The 16,639-nt window shown below is 36.7% G+C and overlaps 1 protein-coding gene across 3 annotated transcripts in view; it reads right to left on the bottom strand.

Annotated features, from left to right (window-relative positions):
* HAT1 (histone acetyltransferase 1) overlaps window positions 1-11,605 on the bottom strand; it is a 66,637-nt gene extending 55,032 nt beyond the window's left edge. The window contains exons 1-2 of one of the 3 annotated variants that reach the window (XM_077751193.1): window positions 11,549-11,605; window positions 9,269-9,373 (exon numbers count right to left, since the gene is read on the bottom strand). In XM_077751193.1, the coding sequence (XP_077607319.1) occupies window positions 9,269-9,373; window positions 11,549-11,555 (112 nt within the window). In that variant the 5' untranslated portion in view covers window positions 11,556-11,605. Of the gene's footprint in view, window positions 1-9,268; window positions 9,374-11,143; window positions 11,217-11,376; window positions 11,460-11,548 lie in introns of those variants that run through there. The other 2 variants (XM_077751194.1, XM_077751195.1) reach the window with 2 other exon arrangements.
* Between the last annotated feature and the right edge of the window lie 5,034 nt (window positions 11,606-16,639).

Raw genomic sequence — 16,639 nt, 5'->3', positions numbered from 1 at the left:
ATGGAATACTACATGGCAATGAGAAACAATGAAATCTGGCCATGTGTAGCAACATGGATGGACCTTGAGGGTGTTATGCTGAGCGAAATAAGTCAGGCAGAGAAGGACAAATATCATATGTTTGCACGTATAGGAGGATTAGGAGGAACTTGACGGAGGAACAAGGGGGAGAAGAAGGGCAGAAATGGTGGGGGAAAGGGAGAGAAGCAAACCATGAGAGACTCTTGAATGCTGACAAAAACTGAGGACTGATGGATGTGGGGGGAGGGGGGGATGGGCATGGAGGAGGACACTTGTGGGGATGAGCACTGAGTGTTATGTGGAAACTAATTTGACAATAAACTATTAAAAAAAAAAAAAGACTTGTACAAGAGCATTCTTAGCAGAGTTATTTATATAAGAACCAAAAACTAGAAAAAACAAAATGTCTATTAACTAATGAATAGTGATCTATCCAACAACAGAATAGTATTCAGCAATAAATAGGAATGAACCTCTGATATAGGCAACAGTAAGATGTACCTCAAACACACGTTGAATGAACTAAGCCAGTCACAGAGTATACATGCATAATTACATTCATATGAAGTTCTAAAATAGGCAAAACAAATTTTTTTTGTGTGTGAAAGAAATCAGAAGAGTAATACTTTGCAGGAAGCAGAGATTGAAAGGGAAGGAACAAAGTTCTGTCTACTGAGAAGGCCCATTCTCATTAATGTTAGAACACCACCAACAACGAGTTTACCTGCTCACCTACTAGATCTTAGTGAAATACCATTTTCCTCTTTAAGAAAAAACAAACAAACAAACAAACAAACACACACCAGGATTCCTTGGAGAAATGGCTGATTCCAGAGCTGTGACAGAGATAACAGATGAGCCTGGAATAATCTTGTTCAAAAAAATAATTAGAGAATGAAGTAATCAAATGAGGAGGACATGTAAAAAAGACATAGAAGCTGGAATGAACTGGGCTCCTACTGGCCAACTCAGGGACAATATAGGCACCAAAATAAATGATACTAACAGATTATAATCCACTAAATAAAAGAGGAACTAAATAAATGAAAGAATTGGAAGTTTAACGAAAAACTAACAAGTGCAATGAGATCTGCACATCACTTTTGTGATATCCCTACCAGAGATATATAACCTAAAATAAACCATGAGCAAATATCAGATAAACCCAAGTTGAGAGACATTCTACAACATTACTGATCTACAATTGTCAACTGGTCAAGGTCATGAAAGTCAAGAAAAGACTGACAACTATTCCAGTCTGAAGGGGACAAAAGAAACATGGAACCAAATGTAAGCCCTGACCCTAATTAAACTGGATCCCTATACTATAAGGGGCATTTTAAAACAAGTGGGAAAACTTAAATAGAGTCTGAGAATTAGATGATGATAATGTACTGATACTAATTTTCTAATTTTGATGATTATATTCTGGCCATGTACAATAATGTTCTTATTTACAGTAAATATATGTTAAAGAATATGTGGTGATGGTGCATCAAGTCAGTAATTTATTCTCAAATAGTTCAGGGGGAAAAAGTCTTTGTATTATACTTCTAACTTTTCTGTATGTTTATGATTGGTTCAAAGACAAAACAGGGGTGCCTGGGTGGCTCAGTTGGCTGAGCATCCAACTCTTGATTTCAGCTCAGATCATGATCTTGCGGTTCATGAGAGCAGCTCCCCATCTGGCTCTGCACTGTTGCCCTCCCCAGGTTGTGCTCTCTCACTTAAAATAAACTTTAAACAAAACAAAACAAAGAGGAATGTAGCCCACACCTGCTGCATGTATCAACCCCCCAAAATTGGATTTTAATTTAAAACCCCCAAAAAGCAGCCATCTCGGGGGGAAACCTCAAACTTCACTGAATCATATACTTACTGTACATTTCAATGTATATAAATTGTACAACACTTTTTTTTAATGCAAAAATAGGGGTGCCTGGGTTGCTCAGCTGGTTAAGTGTCCAACTTTGGCTCAGATCATGATCTCACCATTCATGAGTTCAAGTCCCGTGTCTGCCTCTGGACTGACAGCTCGGTGCCTGAAGTCCTCTTTGGATTGTGTGTCTCCCTCTCTGCCCCTCCCCTGCTTGCTCGCTCTCTCTCTCTCAAAAATAAATATTAAAAAAAATTGTTTTTAAATAAATAAAAAGAAAAATTAAGTTAACTAACTTTATCTTAGGTCTTCCTCTAGCCCATTTCTCAACTCCACTTCTGAGAAAATCTCTTCAAATAGTCTACGCTCCACTTCCAATTGCTCTCCTCTTAATTTCTCTAAATTACCATAAAGTATTAGATCCTATGACTTCCCTCATTAAAAAAATTTATCAAATTCCCAAATCCCAATAGTTCTTATGTTATAAGACTACCGGCAACATTAGACATAGTTGATTACCTCTTCCTCCTTCAAATCATTTTTAAATGATTCAATCATTTGGCTTCCAGATACTTCATTCTTCCAGCTATCCTTCTCAGTCACAATGGCTTCCTTAATAATCCTTGAACACATCCAGCACATTCTGCACTTGTCATTCTCCTGTATGTTAACAATCTTACTTGAGATATCTACGTTGCTCACAAATTCATTCCTTTTCTTATATACTCAAATGTCACCTTAGCAGTAGGACCTGATTACCCTGTATTTTCTCCATAACACAAATCACAATTTTTCATGTATTTATGTCTCTTACTCATAACCAGAATGTAAGCTCCATGAAAAGAGAAACTATCTGTATACTGCTCTATCTCCAGTGCCCAGATAAATTTCTGCCACATAAGTATAGCTAAGTGAACTTAAAATACAAAGACAATCTCAGTAGAACGAACAATATACCATATTTTAACAATACATTATATGGCTTTTTCATAGAATTTAAAACAGAGTATACTGGAGAACTCCAAAGTCAGGGAAAACAAAATACATATTACATAGGTTAAAGACAGGAATGATAAAGTGCAAGGAAATAAGAGAAAAATAAGACAACAAAAGCAACAAACAATAAATATAAAGGAGATGAAATTATCAGGTAAAACAAAAACTATGCAATCAAATCCAAGTATGTACTCTATAAAAGACACATCTAAAAGGAATGACAAGTTAAAAATAAATGGAAGGGTCAAAAAATGTATCATGAAACTACAAAACCTGAAAATGCAATCTAAATTGTAAAAAAAAAAATATCATTAAATGGCATAAAGTGATCTCTTCATAATGATTAAGGTGACTTCTTTTAAGCCTTAACCACTAGGTAATCTAATGTTTTTAAAACTGGTGAGAGTGGGAGTGGTAAAATAGAAAGGCCAAGAAAAACAGTCACAAAGAATACAAAAGCTGACCTTCACCTCCTCTAAAAAGAAAGCACAATGGACAAAAACATAGACCAATCTCATCTATAAGTTGTGGTAACATAAAAATATTTAAATATAAAATAGTCTTCATCAGTTCATTAAAATGTCTCAAGATATTTATTTCAGAAATGCAAGGGTGGTTTGACATACAAAGATATAATAATAAAATCTATCATATTAAATACTATGTATTATTAACATTTGCATATTATATAATATAATCAAAATCATTTCCATGGAAACCAAAATGGCACTTGATAAACTCTTAATATGGATGTTTAAATAAAAACTCTTTGCAAAACAAGACAAAGTACTCTTCAAAGTAATAAACAAGGCTCATATTTAGTGAAGAAACACTTAGAACTAGTCTCACTAAATTAAGGAATAGAGATGACTGTAACCATTTTTAAGCACTGTTCTGAAAGTGCTAGACAATGCAATCTGAAAAAAGAACAAAGAGGTATATATATCAAAAACAAAGTGAATTTATGAAAATGATCAGATAGGCCTGAAAAAAAATCAGCTGAAGCCACTCCCCAAAAAGTAAGAGAAGGCAATAAAATTATCAGCCACCAGGCCAACAGACACCTGGGTGGCTCAGTCACTTAATTGTGCTCAGCCCAGCTTTGGCTCAGGTTATGATCTCACAATCCATGGGTTCAAGCCCTGCATCAGGCTCAGTGCCAACAGCTCAGAGCTTGGAGCCTGCCTTGGATTCTGTGTCTCCTTCTCTGATCCTCCCTGGCTCGTAGTCTTATTTCTCTCTCTCTCTCAAAAATAAAACAAAACATGAAAAAATTTTTTTTAATATACTGAAAAAAAAAAAAAAAAGACAGGGCACCTGGGTGGTTCAGTCAGTTAAGTGTCCAACTCTTGATTTCGGCTCAGGTCATGATCTCACAGTTTGTGAGTTCAAGCCCCACATCCAGCTCTGCATAACAGTACAGAGCCTGCTTGAGATTCTCTCTCTTCCTCTCTCTCTCTGTCCCTCCCTCATTCATGCTTTCTCTCTTAAAATAAATAAAATAATAATAAAATATATCCAAAAAACCCAAAAAGACAACCCAGTTAAAAAACAGGCAAAGGATTTGAATAGACACTTCTACAAAAAAGATATACAAATGGCAAATAAACACATGAAAAGATGCTAAACATCTTTAATCATTAGAACAATGTAAACCAAAATCACAGTAAGATGTCATGTTATATCTACTAGGATGGCTATAATAATAAAAGAAAAAAACAGAAAATAGTAAGCACTGATAATGTGGTGAAATTGGAACCCTTGTACTGTGCTGGTGGGATTGTAAAATGGTACTGCTACTACGTAAGATAACTTAGCAGTTCCTCAAAAAGTTAAAGAATTAACATACTCAGTAATTCTATTCCTAGCTATATGCTCAAAAGAATTGAAAACAGGGACTCAAACAGATACCCATAGGCTGACGTCCATAGTAGCATTATTCAAAATAGCCAAAAAGTAGAAAAGACCTAGATGGGGGCAGCCTTGGTGGCTCAGTCTGTTATGCATCCGATTCTTGATTTCGGTTCAAGTCATGATCTCATTGTTCATGAGTTCAAGCCCCACATCAGGTTCCACACTGACACTACAGAACCTACTTGGAATTCTCTCTTTTGCTCTCAAAATAATAAACTTAAAAAAAGAAGACCCAAATGTCCATGAACAGATGGATAAACAAAATGTGGTACATATACACAATAGACAATTATTCAGCCATGAACAGGAATGAAGTCCTGATACATGCTACAACATGAAATATCTGCTAAGGGAAATAAATTGAAAACGTTATGCTAAGTAAAATAAGCCACACAGAAAAGGACAAATACTGCTGTGATACCACTTAAACAAAATATCTAGAACAGATAAATACATAGAAAACAGAAAGTTGATTAGAGGTTACCAAGAGTGGGAGGGGAAAAGTAAATGGGGATTTACTGCCTAACAGGCACAAAGTTTGTTTGGGGTGATGACAAAATTTTGAAAAAGATAACCTAATGGTCACACAATATCGTGAATGCAATTAAAGCTACTTAATTGTACAGATAAAAATGGTTAAAGAGAAACATAGAAAAAAAGATTCACTCTTTGTACAGTAATCTACCCCAAAGCTCCAACCCTCTTAAAAAAATGGGTCTGTCAATCCCTCACACACAAAGTGAACAGAGCTTCTACAAGAGGAAGAATCTCAGGATAAAAGTTAATGGAATTATGGGTATGCAGTCAAGAGTTAAAGTTATCCCATGTGTCTAGCACAATGCCTGAAACATACATTTCAATAACCATATGTCCGACAAGGTGGAAGGGGAGGGAAATGAGACAGGCAGGCTGAAATCAAAGAGGGAGGGAGGAAGGTTGGATTGAAGTTGCAAGTTATTACAACTGTAAGGGATTAGAATGACCAAATAACCCAGTCAGTTTTAGTTCTGTTGTGTACGTGTAGAACCTGAGTTAAGTAACTTGAATTTTAAAATGGGGAAAAATATATATTAAAAATTATTTTCCACAGTTTTCTCACACATTATCAATAAAGACAGAAAACATAGTGAAAGAGAAGATCTCATTTGTAATAGCAACAACTTGGATGAAATACCTGGGAATAAACCTAATAAGAAATGTTTACCATCTATAAAGTTTAAAAGTCTTTAAAAAATAGACATAAAAAAGACCCAAATAGAAAAATATTCCTTTTTTTATATTTTTTAATGTTTATTTTTTTAATTTTTTTGTTTAAAGTTTATTTTTGAGAGACAGAGAGAGATAGAGCACAAGCAGGGGAAGGTCAGAGAGAGAGAGAGAGAGAGAGAGAGAGAGAGAGAGAGAGAGAGAGAATCTGAAGCAAGCTCCAGGCTGTCTGCACAGAACCCAACATGAGGCTCAAACTCATGAACTGCATGATAATGACCTGAGCTGAGGGTGTATGCATAATTGACTGAGCCACCCAGGTGCCCCTAGTTTTATTTCGTTTTGGGGGAGAGAGAAAGAGAGATGGTATGCCCCTTCCTCACACATGCACGGGGTGGGGTGGGATGGGGGGCAGAGAAAGGGAGACCAAGGATTCCAAGCGAGCTCTGTGCTGACAGCAGTAAGGCTTGAACTCACAAACCATGAGATGATGACCTGAGCCAAGTCGGATCCTTACCCAACTAAGTGACACAGGCATCCTGAAAAATATTCTTGCCATTAAAAAGGAAAAACTCGGGGCGCCTGGGTGGCTCAGTCAGTTGGGCGTCCAGCTTCAGCCCAGGTCATGATCTCGCAGTTTGTGGGTTCAAGCCCCACATCGGGCTCTGTGCTTATAGCTAACTCAGAGCCTGGAGCCTGTCTTCGGATTCTGTGTCTCCCTCTCTTTCTGTCCCTCTCCTGCTCATGCTGTCTCTCTTTCTCTCAAAAATAAATTTTAAAAAACATTAAATAAATTTTTAAAAAAAGGAAAAACTCAACAATGTAAGGATGCTGATTGTACCTAAGTGAAACCTGATTTAACAGGATCTCAAGTAAAAACAAAACAAAACAAAAAAATCAACAAAAAGTCTTTTCAAACTTGATAAAATGTTCATCTAGAAGAACATCAGAATTAGAGAAAACTTAGGGAAAACTCTTAAAGAATAACAAGTGGGGGCTTAGACACATCATATATTGATCATAACACTTATTAACAGCACTACACAAATGGCACAAGGACAAAAGATATACGATTTTTATGATACTTTAGTATGTTAAAAGAGAAATTTTAAATCACTCATGAAAAGACAAAGTGGCAAGTAGATAATTAGCTAACTCATCTGAGAAAGCAAAGCAGGATTCCTACCTCATGCCTTATAGCAAGAAAGTGTCAAAGTTTCCACTTAAAAAAGAAAAACCCAAAAATTATGAAAAGAAACAATGGATAAACTTTATAATCTTAGAGTAGGAGGGCCTTTTTGTAAGACATGACAAAAACACATATTTGCAATACAGGATAAAGTAAGGGCTGATTCACTTAGCTACAAAGGATATACTTTTCTTAGAATCAAAATTCAGTTTTAATTGTCAAATTAAAAAAGACAGGTAAAAAAATACAGTAAAAAACCCACAGAAAATAACAAGTGTTGGCAAGGATGTAGCGAAACTGGAACCTATGTGCACTGTTGGCACGAATGCAAGATGGAGTAACCACTATGGAAAACAAGTACTTACATCCTTGCAACAGGATCCTGGCTTTAGAAAAATAAATCTGTGTACGCACAAGAAAAAAGATCTAGGTAAGTATTATCTCTGTAGTGAGGAACACTTTCTTTATATTTTTGTTATGTTTCTACTGTTTTAAATTAATGGAAGCTAATATTTATTGAGAATTTCTAAAAGTCAGTATGTTTATGCACTTAACTTCACATTTAATGTTTACAACCACTATAAAAGTAAGTACTATTAACTTCACTGTAAGGATATTCAAGTATGAAATGTGATGGAACCAGAATTCATGAGCATGTAACAATTTTTAAAATAGCTTTATTGAAGTATAATTTACATAACAATAACACTTGTTTTAAGCATAAAATTCAATAAATTTTTAGTAAATTTAGAATTGTGTGACCACTGTCACAATCTAATTTTAAAACACTGCCATTGTCCCCAAAAGAAATCTCATGCCCATCTGCAGCCATTCTCTCTGTATACCCAGCCTGACAACTACCATTGTACTTTCTGTCTATGGATTTGCCNCCATAATGTATGTTAGCTTTTTTTGTCTGATTTTTTTCTTTTACTTGGAATGTCTTTGAGTTCTCTCATGTTGTATAGTATGTATCAGATCTTTACTCCTTTTTACTGTCTAGCAGAATTCCATCCATAGATACATTCTACTTGTTTATTCATTTACCAGCTGATGGAGATCTGAATTGTTTCCATTTTTGGGCTACTGTGAATAACACTGCTATAAATACTGATATACTAGTTTTTGTATGGACATATGTTTTCTTTCTTAAAATTTTTTATTAAAAAAATTTTTTTTAATGTTTTATTTATTTCTGAGAGAGAGAGAGATATACAGCATGAGCAGGGGAGGGTCAGAGAGAGAGGGAGACACAGAATCTGAAGCAGGCTCCAGGCTCTGAGCTAGCTGCCAGCACAGAGCCCGACATGGGGCTCAAACCCACAAACCATGAGATTATGACCTGAGCCAAAGTCAGACGCTTAACCGAATGAGCCCCCCAGGCACCCCTCTTTTTAAAATGTTTAAAAAATGTTTATTTATTTTTGAGAGAGACAGTGCACCCAGGGGACGGCAGAGAAAGAGGGAGACACAGAATCTGAAGCAGGCTCCAGGCTCTGAGCTGTCAGCACCAAGCCTGATGCAGGGCGCAAACTTACAAACCGTGTGACCATGACCTGAGTTGAAGTTGGACACTTAACTGACTGAGCTGCCCAGGCAAACCTGGACATACGTTTTCTTTCCTCTTGAGTAGATAGATACCTAGCAGTAGAGTTGCTGGGTCATATAGTACATCTAACTTTTTAAGAACTTCCCAAACTGTTTTCCAAAGTAGTTCCTATCAGCAATACGAGTGTTTTTCCACATCCACCAACACTTATTGTCTACTATTTTTATAAGAAAAATGTAAAGATAAATGTTTTTAAGAGGCTGTGAACATTCACATCTATCATTTTTTGCTATACTGTACTTCTTATTTGCCACACTCTGCCACTTCCTAAACATCTACCCACTCCATAACATAAATCAAGACCGAATAAAATCAGAATGTGTTCAATACATGCAGAAAACAAATCATTTACATGAACAATTCCTCTTATGTAAAATTCTACTTCAAGTTAAAAAAAAAAAGATGCTATATGAACACGCAGTACATATATAATACCACTTGGAAATAGCATACATACCTAATTTTAGTTCAATTGCTGTGTTGGTGTTACATTTGTACTCTGCCAGCTTCTTCTCCACTGCACTCTTGTACTCAACCAAAAATTTCTCCATAGCACCAAATCCTAAGGGAAAGTTTTTAAAAGGTCTCATTGGAAGTGGTTTAAATAGTCAACCTTACAAAGAGAGTTCTTATTAGAGGTAGAATAAAAGTTAAGATTTAAAACATGCTAATAGATCATAAAAGTATATACTCCTAAATAAATGTACTGAGTATGACTGCCTCATTAAAAAACAAGAAAAATATCACTTGTGAGATAGAAGCGTATGACCTAGGCTTGCTTTACTGAAAATTAATATGACAGACTCTTGACCTTTCTTTATATTTAGTACTAATATATACTACCTGCTAGGATTTATAGCTAAGCAGCTTTTTAGAATATAAAAAGGGTGCCACTGCTCCACCAAGAAACAAAGTGAGAATATCCTTTGATAATTACAATATCATTTCATCTCTAATACTGGAAAAATTCTACCCAGGGTACTCTATATCAACTGTTAAAAAACCATCAACTGATAATGCATACATTATCTCAGGAAGGATAGACAAGAAACTAGTAACCACGGTTATCTATCTCTAAGATAAGAGAGAAGGAATGGGAATAAGGTTAGAAAAGAAAATTTTCACTGCATTACAGTTTTTTTTTAACCTTATGTGTATAAAGTCATAAACTATGGGCTACTGGCAACCAAATGGTTTTATTATAACTTGGCCACCCATCAATGCATGTAACACATAATTAAAAATGATAACAATCATTATCAAGGTAAACTGTCAAGCAAAGATATAAATCTCCTGACAAAAGGAACATAAAAATTTGTAAGAATTCAGGAAAAAAGTCATTAGCAGAAACAAAAGAAAGGTACAGTGACAGGTCATGAACTTTAACAAGTGGTTAAAACATCATACACAGAAACCGGGGGGCATTTGAGGTACTACAGATTAACGGTCTGGAATCAGAATTCCTAGAATCAAATCCAGTCTTCACCACTTACTGGATCTGTGAACTAGAACTAGAGCACATTACTTGACTCCTCAAACCCTAATCTGTAAAACTGAGACAACAGAACCCACTTCAAGGGAATTATATACAACACAAGCCAACAAAATTTAACTTGTGAAATTATATTTTGTCTTAATCTCCACAATCTCTTAGAAAAGCAGATACTATATCAGCCCTATTTCATATTCAAAAGCTCATGCTGAGAAAGAAAAGAGGTTTAATTGCTTAACAGCACCCAACTATTAAGTAGTGAAGCAGAGATTCAAATTTAGGTGTAATTCCTACTATATGTACACCATACATAATACATATGGTCCCCCCTCTTTTACAGCATCAGTGTACCCCCAAAATCCCATGGTCACCACCTAGAACAGTCCTTCCTTAAATATCTGTAGAGTTCATGTGATAGCCTATCTATCCAGCACATTCAGAAAACTGTAGTAAGACCACTATGAAGGCACTGGGAAAAGATAAAAGTAGAAACTGCCCCTCACTTAAAAAAATATGTAATTGGAAAACCACACCAAAATAGGCTTAATACATATAAAAAACCGGCAATTATTAGTCATTATATGCTGTAAACTAAAGAGACTCAATAAAGAAAACAGAATAGAGAGTTACAGTATAGACTACTAAGAGAAGTTCAGATGAAGGAAGAATGCGAGAACTTCTTTCTCAAAGGAAATCTAAATCGAGCCTAGAAATATTAAGCGCGAGAGATAAAAAAAAAAAAAGATTAAGAAGTCAAGGTTCAAGTGAGAGCCCTAGCACAGGGCAAAGCTGAAATGCGCTTGCTCTGAAGTTGACTGTAAGGGGAAGGTGGAAGGAGACCTGGAAGAGGAGGAAGATCTGAACATTAAAAACTGCTGGCGGGAACAGAACCAGACTACAGTGGCTGTGGCAGCGGGGGGGGGAGCGACGAAGAGATTAACAGGCCTCAAGGCATCTGGCACCCTACAAGCCCAAATCGCGACGCTTTCCCCTGGCTTCTTCGGCCCTCCGCAGGGGCCGAGTTCTTCACAGAAGCCGCAGAACCCCGAGTAGTTGGGGGTGGGGGCACGAACCTCGGCCGACAGGGAGCTGGGTTGAGAGTTCCGTGCTTCCAGGCTGAAGCACGTCTTCTGGAACCCAGGCTGGAGCCCGAAAGTTCCAGGCGGGCACTGTCACCACGGTCGCGGCGTTCTTTCCTAAACCTGCCCGCCCCCTCCCCTTGGTAAACTTTTCCCGGGAACTTACCCGCCATTTCCGAGCTGCGAGCACCCGCGGCTGAGGAAGGACGAATCAACCCGCGCGCTCCCTGGCCGGAAGTGAGCTCACTACCTAACGCATTTCCCCCGCCCACCTCTGATACGTCGCTAGCCAATGAGAGGAGGGGATTCGAGGCGCAGGGCGGTGGAAGCACCTCAAGAGGCGGGGCTGACGCCGCGGGGAATGCTCCGACCGTTGCCTAGCCACCGCGAGTGTGGTCAGCCACTTTGCAGGCCTGAACCGGAGGTGGAGGCCGCAAAAGAGACCTAATGTGTTAAAGATGCTCGCTGGCTGGTGCGAGGACAGTTTCTATTGGGTTGGATTTGAATGATATAAATACCGTATAGCTGTTTTCTATTCCTCCCCAGCGATGTTGCGGAGTCGCGTAGAAAAACTTCCACCTTGACCTGCACAAACACCTAAGGCCTAGGTTTATATAGGTAAAATGTAGGGATTGAGTTGCATTTGCCGGAGAAATTTACGATTATTTTATTTGTTTCTATTTTAAATTTTTTTAAATTAATGTTTATTTTATGTTAGAGAGACAGAGCGCGAGCTGGGGAGGGACAGAGAGACGGACAGACAGACAGAATCTGAAGCAGGCTCCATGCTCGGAGGTGTCAGCACAGACCCCATTGGGGGCAGAACCCATGAGCTGTGAAATCATGACCTCAATAGAAGTTGGAGGCCTAATCGACTAACTAACCCAGGTGCTCCTACTTGTTTCTATTTTGGCCGCAAATTCTTGTTTAACTTCGTTTTTCTTCCCATGTGTTTAAACAGTATATATTGTAACATTTAGGTACTCTGCCCCTGAAATTGTTACCTAATAATACCTCAAATCCTAATGGCCTGAACCACCTCACAGGATGCTTCCTGATTTGGGCCATAGTGCTTGTTAGTATTTCACAATTGTTGAAACGTTTCCTCCCAGTAGAGAAATCATTATTTAGGTATCCACAAAGAATCCCACAGTGTTGTCTATACACTAGAATGCCTTGTCTCAACAAATGTTGCTTAATAGGGTTTACAGTGATACTGCTAGAGCTAAAATGGACCCTAGGGATGATAGTCTAGAACTAATACATCCTCTCATTTTGGAGCTAAGGATATTGCCCAAGTTCACACTCAGTATACAGCCTACCTTAGAGTCCAGTTCTCCAGATACTCAGAGCAGTATTTGTTCTACTGCATGGAGATGGCCCTCTTGAAGATAAAGATCAGAAAAGGTACTAAGAATGTTCAGATCCTTCTTTACATCTAAAGGAAACACAAGAAATGATGCTCATAATGTTAAGAAGGAAACTGGAATCTGCTGTTAATGACATTATGGATCAAGAAAGGAAAACAATCTTTTTAAATAATCATTTTTTTTCAAAATGACAAGGCTCATTTCTTTACTAAACCACCTTATTTGTGGATCAGCCAGTAGCTGATCAGCAATTATCCCAATAATAAGAAAATAAAATCTGAAATAGATTAGTCCTGTGACTTTATGGTTGTAGGGAAAAATACAATGAAACCTATATATGATAAATATGAAAACGAAATAAGATGAATGTGAATAAGAAATGCAATGAAACTTATATTGTGTGATTAGCATTTAGTATGATCTACTTGCAGAATTGAGGTTACAGGTTTTTTTAATGTTTTATTTATTTTTGAGAGAGAGAAAGAGTGAGCAGAGGAGGGTCAGAGAGAGAGGGAAACACAGAATCCAAAGACAGGCTTCGGACTCTAAGCTGTCAGCACAGAGCCTGACACAGGGCTCAAACCCACGAACCATGAGATCATGACCTGAGCCAAAGCCAGACGCTCAACCAACTGAGCCACCCAGGTGCCCCGAGGTTTCAGTTTTAAATTGTCCTGGTCTTAGAATTGATCACACATATTTATTACAATGCCACAGAACGCATGTTTAGGTGCAATTTACCTAAAAGTAGAAACAATGACTTCCTTCAGAAGGGTAGTAGTAAAATTACCAAAAATGAGAAGGATATTTTCTTTTTTTGCAGGTTTTTTCCCCCTCTTTTTTAAATTTATATTTTACCTTGTTCTAAAGGGACTTTAGGAGGTGAATTTAGGAGTGAATTTGCCACGATGGAGTAAAATTTCTGCAAAAGGAATATGCTGTTCTTATACACATGGAAGAGACAACAGAGGGTGCAGAAAGTTCAGTGCCCTACTAGTCTCAGTTCTACTACTTCGTGACTGTGTGACCTGTTTCATCTATTAAGTGGAGATAATACTTTCCCAGTTACCATACTTTGGTTGTGAAAATGAAATGGAATAATATTAATGAAAGAGGTTTGTAAACTCTAAAAGTATATGTTAATGTGAGGTGATATTAGTATGTTAATATTTATTCTAGAATAGAAGGTTTGGAAAAGGCATTTTTCTCCAAGGAAAAAGGCCATATTACACTATTAGGAATGAACTAGCAACTGTATGTTTGATATAGATTCAAGTGCATATGGAGTAATACATTTTGGCATCCTGTCTTGAAACCTCCAGAAGAGAATTGTTTTTAAAAAAACATGGTATTGGGGCACCTGGGTGGCTCAGTTTGTTGGGCGTCTGACTTCAGCTCAGGTCATGATCTCACTGTTCGTGGGTTTGAGCCCAGCGTCGGGCTCTGTGCTGACAGCTAGCTCAGAGCCTGTAACCTGTCTTCGTATTCTGTGTCTCCCTCTCTCTCTGACCCTCCTCTGATCATGCTGTCTCTATCTCTCTCTCAAAAATAAATAAAACATTTAAAATTTAAATAAATAAGGGGCACCTTGGTGGCTTAGTCGGTTAAGCGTCCCACTTACTCTTGGGTCATGATCTCGCGGTTTGTGGGTTCAAGCCCCTCATCAGGCCCTGTGCAGACAGCCAGCTCAGAGCCTGGAGCCTGCTTCAGATTCTGTGTCTCCCTCTCTCTCTGACCCTCCCCTGCTCACGCTGTCTCTCTCTCTCTCTCTCTCCTAGAAATAAATAAAACATTTTTTAAAATTTTAAATAAATAAATAAAACAAAAAAATTAAAAACATGGTATTAAAGCGATGGACATCAGAAAGTGGGTATAGGAAATCTGAAATCTACAAGAAAAATGCAGATATTTAATGTGTCTTTATGTCAAAATATATACTTCTCTACAGGTAGTAACAATAGTTAACTCATTTGTTTAGTTCATAGTGCTTACTGGGAGGAGAGGGGGCAATAAGTTTCAGTTCCCAGAGCAATTACTCAAAATGCCCTACTCACCTACTTGACTTTCCTATGAGTTAAAATAAAAATAGACCATCTCATATTGAAAACTACTATTAGAAAAGTAATTTAAAGACATACATTACCAACAATTTTCACACTCCATTCTGTAGCTCTCATACACTAGCCATAGGTGTTTGAACTAGTATTTTTTGAGAAGCAATTTTGTAATTTTAACAAATTTAACAAAAATTTAAATTTGTATATCTTTTTAAAAATTTGTATATCTCTTGAGATAGAAGTTCCACTTATGAGTATTTGTCTACAAAACTGTGTAAGAATGCATATGTGAACCAAGATGTGCAATGCAGCATTAATTTTATTGAAAAATTGGAAATAGCCTAAACATTCATCAAAAGGGGCTGGTTAATATGTACTGACATGGGAGAATATCTATTATATAATAGGTTAAAAACTAAGTTATATAACATTATAATGTTATGTTATGTTTATATAAAGAAGTGTATTTTGATAGAAACATACCTAACAAGTTTAACTGTGACTGCCTTTAGAAGGGCAAGTTTGGAGAAAAGAATTAATGAGTGATTAAAAAAAAAATACTGTTTGCTTCTTTTAATGAGGCTATATTAGTTTCTTTCATAATTAGAAACTTAGCAACCTTTTTGGAGGTTTTTAGAGATATGTGCTAACGTCTTACCCTCTTCTTTACATTCTATGAATTGTGATACACAGAATGAAAGAGAAGCAGCTTAACTGAAACAAGGAACAGTTGAAAATTCATATTTCTACTTTTGCATTCTGTCATTATTTATAAGCAAATATTGATCAGAATGAGGAAGGAGCACTATAATTGCTTATACTTGTTTATAAAATGACCATCTGGTGATGTATGCTTCACTTTTTGAAACTATGATTTGTAAGAATGGCATTTATTATGTATGTCTACTTAGAGTAATACAATAATGCCTAAGATATTTCATATTCCATAGTTAAAATGCTGTTTCAGATGATTATATTTTCAATTTCAACCAACAAAAAAATGACCATTATTCCCCTGTCGTAAATTTGTTTGCTCTTGTTTTGGGTTGTTTCTTAATGTGGAAAGCTTCAGGGTAGGGGGAGGTGAAGGAAACTCTATTAAAGCTACTTAGATATTAAAAAAATAAAACTAAAAAGTAATGAAATTTATAACTAGAAACACTCATTATAAAATATATTATTTCAGTCATTGTCTTTTATTTTTTGATTGGTATAAAACACATAAAATTGAACATTTGATTTTTAAACATGCAGTTTAGTAGTAGTAAATATATTTACATTATTGTGAAAGCTGTTATTTAAAAAAAATATTTACTTATTTATTTTGAGAGAGAGAGAAAGAGAGAGAGGGAGGGAGAGAGGGAACGTGTGCACAGGGTAGAGGGAGTAGAGAAAGAGGGAGAAAGAAAATCCCAATCAGGCTCCACGCTGCCAGCACAGATCCCTATATGGGGCTCAATCCCATGAACCTGAGATTATGACCCAAGCCAAAATCATGGATTGTATGCTTAACCCACTAAGCCACTCAGGAGCCCCACAGCTGTCATTTTAATGGACTGGTTTTCACCTTTTGATCTATTTACCCATATTACTATGCACAGCAAGACTCTTAACTTGCTATCACCTGGACACACAAAGTGAGTAGCTTTTATACCAGTTATATAATGCTGTGAGTTAAATGTTTAGTTTATAAACCCGTCCCTTAAAAGAATTAAAAAATAAAATATAGTTATTAACTAAAATACATATATTGTTGTCAACAATATATATTGTTGATATTAATATTGTTATGTTGTTAATTCTTAAAATAATTATACAATAAAATATAGA

Source organism: Crocuta crocuta, unplaced genomic scaffold, assembly GCF_008692635.1.
Source record: "Crocuta crocuta isolate KB4526 unplaced genomic scaffold, BGI_CrCroc_1.0 scaffold219, whole genome shotgun sequence".
In the NCBI taxonomy this organism is placed as follows: domain Eukaryota; kingdom Metazoa; phylum Chordata; class Mammalia; order Carnivora; family Hyaenidae; genus Crocuta; species Crocuta crocuta.
This window is presented reverse-complemented; position numbering and strand designations above follow the sequence as displayed.